This window comes from Elephas maximus, chromosome 7 (assembly GCF_024166365.1).
Source record: "Elephas maximus indicus isolate mEleMax1 chromosome 7, mEleMax1 primary haplotype, whole genome shotgun sequence".
Lineage (NCBI taxonomy): Eukaryota > Metazoa > Chordata > Mammalia > Proboscidea > Elephantidae > Elephas > Elephas maximus.
Window position 1 is genome coordinate 115,570,683 of NC_064825.1, and position 3,351 is coordinate 115,574,033.

General features: G+C 35.6%; 1 protein-coding gene across 1 annotated transcript; it reads right to left on the reverse strand.

The window, feature by feature from the left end:
* Positions 1-2,011: 2,011 nt before the first annotated feature.
* On the reverse strand, positions 2,012-2,965 carry LOC126080480 (olfactory receptor 5D18-like). Its single transcript, XM_049891693.1, has one exon. The coding sequence runs from the start codon at positions 2,963-2,965 to the stop codon at positions 2,012-2,014; it is 954 nt and encodes a 317-aa protein (XP_049747650.1).
* Positions 2,966-3,351: the final 386 nt, after the last annotated feature.

The window sequence follows — 3,351 nt, forward strand, 5'->3', positions numbered from 1 at the left end:
AAAAACTAATTCAAACGGGATTAAATAAATAAATAAATAAATATAAAATGTAAAATGATGCACATCATGGAAGAAAAAACAGGGACAATGCTAGGAGCCCTATTACATGCCATAAATACAGTACAAATCATAACTAATAATGCAAAAACACCAGAAGATAAACCAGACAACTGGGAACACCTAACAATTAAACACTTAGGCTCATCAAAAGAGTAAAAAGAGAATCTACAGATTGTGAAATAAAAAAGAAAAATTGGCTATTACGTATCTGACAAGGGTCTTATCTCTAAAATGTATACAATATTTTAATACCTCAACAACAAAAAGATGAATAACCCAATTAAAAAATGGACAAAGGACATGAACAGAGACACTTCAGTAAAGAAGACATTTAGGCGACTAACAGACACATGAGGAAATGCTCGAGACCATCAGCCATTAGAGAAACACAAATCAAAACTGCAATGAAATATCATCGCACCTGAACAATACTGGCACTAATCAAGGAAACAAAAAATAACAATTAATGAATTTCTTACAAAAAATGCATAAGAACTAAACATTAAAAACTTAAATAATGATCGTAAGTTCAAAATCACATGGCTCTTCCAAACAATTTCTTGAGCCATATAAAATTATTCTACAAAGTAATTTTTTCTCCCTCACTAAAACACCTGTTTCTCCCACTATATTGCTGTTTTATTTGGAATTTTATCTAGACTTGTTGAATAGAGAAAGGAGAAGAAAGTGCAAGTTAGTCAAGAAAAATTATTAAAAAAAGATATACCTAATAATTTTAATTTGCTGAATTATATATGTCTAGATGCAAAAGACTGCAGCTCTTTCATGTTATTTTGAATAAGTTTATGTAGGCAATTACTATGACACATGTTTCCCAACTCCAAATACTGTTTTTGATTTTTTTTTTTTTATAATGGGTGAGATTTCTATTGAGAAGGATTCAGTAATTATGTCTGTGATCCAAAAATACATACACAAATGAATAAATGAAGTATATATAATATTTCTGATGGCTGGGTGGCCAAAATAATAGCATGAAAAACAGATTGGGAAGGCATTCATTGTCCCTATCTTTTGCATATGCTGGTTTTCTGAGATCCAATTCTATGCCTCCGGAGCAGCCTATCACACTTATTCTGTCTCACAGGAGCTCCTTTGAAAACAAGTTCAGGATATAGACTATATTTACTGAACTTTGCATACATGCCAAAGTAACCTGTACATAATATATCACATACACACACACACAGATAGACACACACACATTATACAGCATTCACTGTATAACTGATTGACTTAATATTATATTCTCATTTCCTTGAGTTTGTTTGTTCTAGTCTCTCCTGAATAAAATGCCTTGTTCACTGATTCTTCACTGAAATATGTCTTCTAAAATCCTGCCTTTTTTCCAGGCCAACTTCAAATAATACCTCTTTAATGAAGAGGTATTTCTAATGTTCTTGAATGGATTCAAACTATTCCTTGCCCCAAACCTTCCATGATACTTACCATAGTCTGCCATAGGCAATTTCTTTATTGCCCAGCATCACCATGAGGTTACATATTCTATGAGGGCAAGGCCTAGGTCTTATATTTACTATAATTTGTAGACTTCCAAGAAAAAAACAAATAACAACAACAAAATGTGTTTATTGAGAAACTACTATACTCCAGGTATCCTATAAGAAAGAAGGATGGAATTAATGTTTATTCAATTAAGCAAAGTGTCTCAGATGATATCTATATTACCTTTTGGCCTTCACTATCAGATTATGAGTTACCTCATATTATCACAATTTCATAGATTTAAAACTAAAAATGGATAGATTGCTGGTCTTTTCCTGAAATTAAGAGACAAAACCAAGTTTAACATCTTTGAACCAAAAACTCACTTCCTCACCACTGTACAATATTAACTATTAATTTTATTGGTATCTTTAGAAACCATCTTTATGGACACCCCTTACTTACAAGTTAGGGAAAAATCCTACTAAAAAAACATGCAACGAGAAAAGATTTTAGTGTCCATTATCTTGCTGACTGTATTCTTGACATCCTTATTCCTCAGGCTGTAGGTCAAGGGATTCAGCATGGGGATCACCACTGTGTAAAACACAGAGGCTACTTTGATGGTGTGCCTGGAGTTTTTGGAGTTGGGCACACAGTAGAGAAAGAGGATGGTGCCATGGAAGATAGTGATAGCAGACAGATGAGAGGCACAGGTAGAGAACGCCTTACGACGACCACTGACTGAACGCATTTTTAAGATGGTGACAACGATAAACACATAAGAAGTGAGGATGATGAGTAATGTACTCACCTCATTAAAAGTAACAACGATGAAAAGCAGCAACTGGCTGAGAGAAGTACCAGAGCAAGAAAGAGACAGAAGTGAGGAGAACTCACAGAAGAAGTGATTGATTGTGTTGGGACCATGAAAAGATAATTTCAAAGCAGAGCATGTGAGTATCAAGGAACACCCTACTCCCCATGCATATGATCCGACCACCAGCATAGCACAGAGTCGCTGGGACATGGCAACTGTGTAGAGCAGAGAGTTGCAAATAGCCACAAAGCGGTCATAGGCCATTACAGCTAATAAAAAGATTTCAGTCACCACAAAGGTACAAAAGAAAAAGAATTGAACTACATATCCTAAAAATGAAATGGTTCTGTCTTCTACAACTAAGTTCCCCAGCATTTTGGGAGCAACGATGGAAGAATAGCAGAAATCCACAAATGAGAGGTGGCTGAGGAAAAAGTACATGGGGGTGTGCAGTGTGGGATTAATTTTAATGATTATAATCATTCCAAGATTCCCTACAACAGTGACACTGTAGATGGCCAGAAATACCAAGAAAAGAGGAACCTGCAGTTCTGGGTAATCTGAGAAACCTAAAAGGGTGAACGTGGCCCCGCTTTTATTTCTCTGCGACAATAACATGGCTTCTGTTTGTCAAAATCTGAAAGTCAGTCCTGGAAATGAAAATATACATATATATTAAAGAGAGTAAGGATATAGGAAGCTTAGTCACCTATCCCTTGCCAAAACTGGAAAAGATATGTTTTTCAAAATCTCTGTTTTTGTTTATTAACCAAGGTATGTCAGTGGTTAAGCTTTTGATGCCTAACCAAAAGATTGGCAGTTCAAATCCACCATCTGCTCGGTGGAGATCTTATGGGACAGTTCTACTCTATCCTATACGGCCGCTCTGGGTCAGAATGGACTAGACAGCAATGGGCCTTTTTTTTTTTTTTTTGTCCCGTATTGTTTTCAAGCAGTGGATGATGGATTGGAACTGCTGACTTTTTTGGTTACCAGCTGTAGCA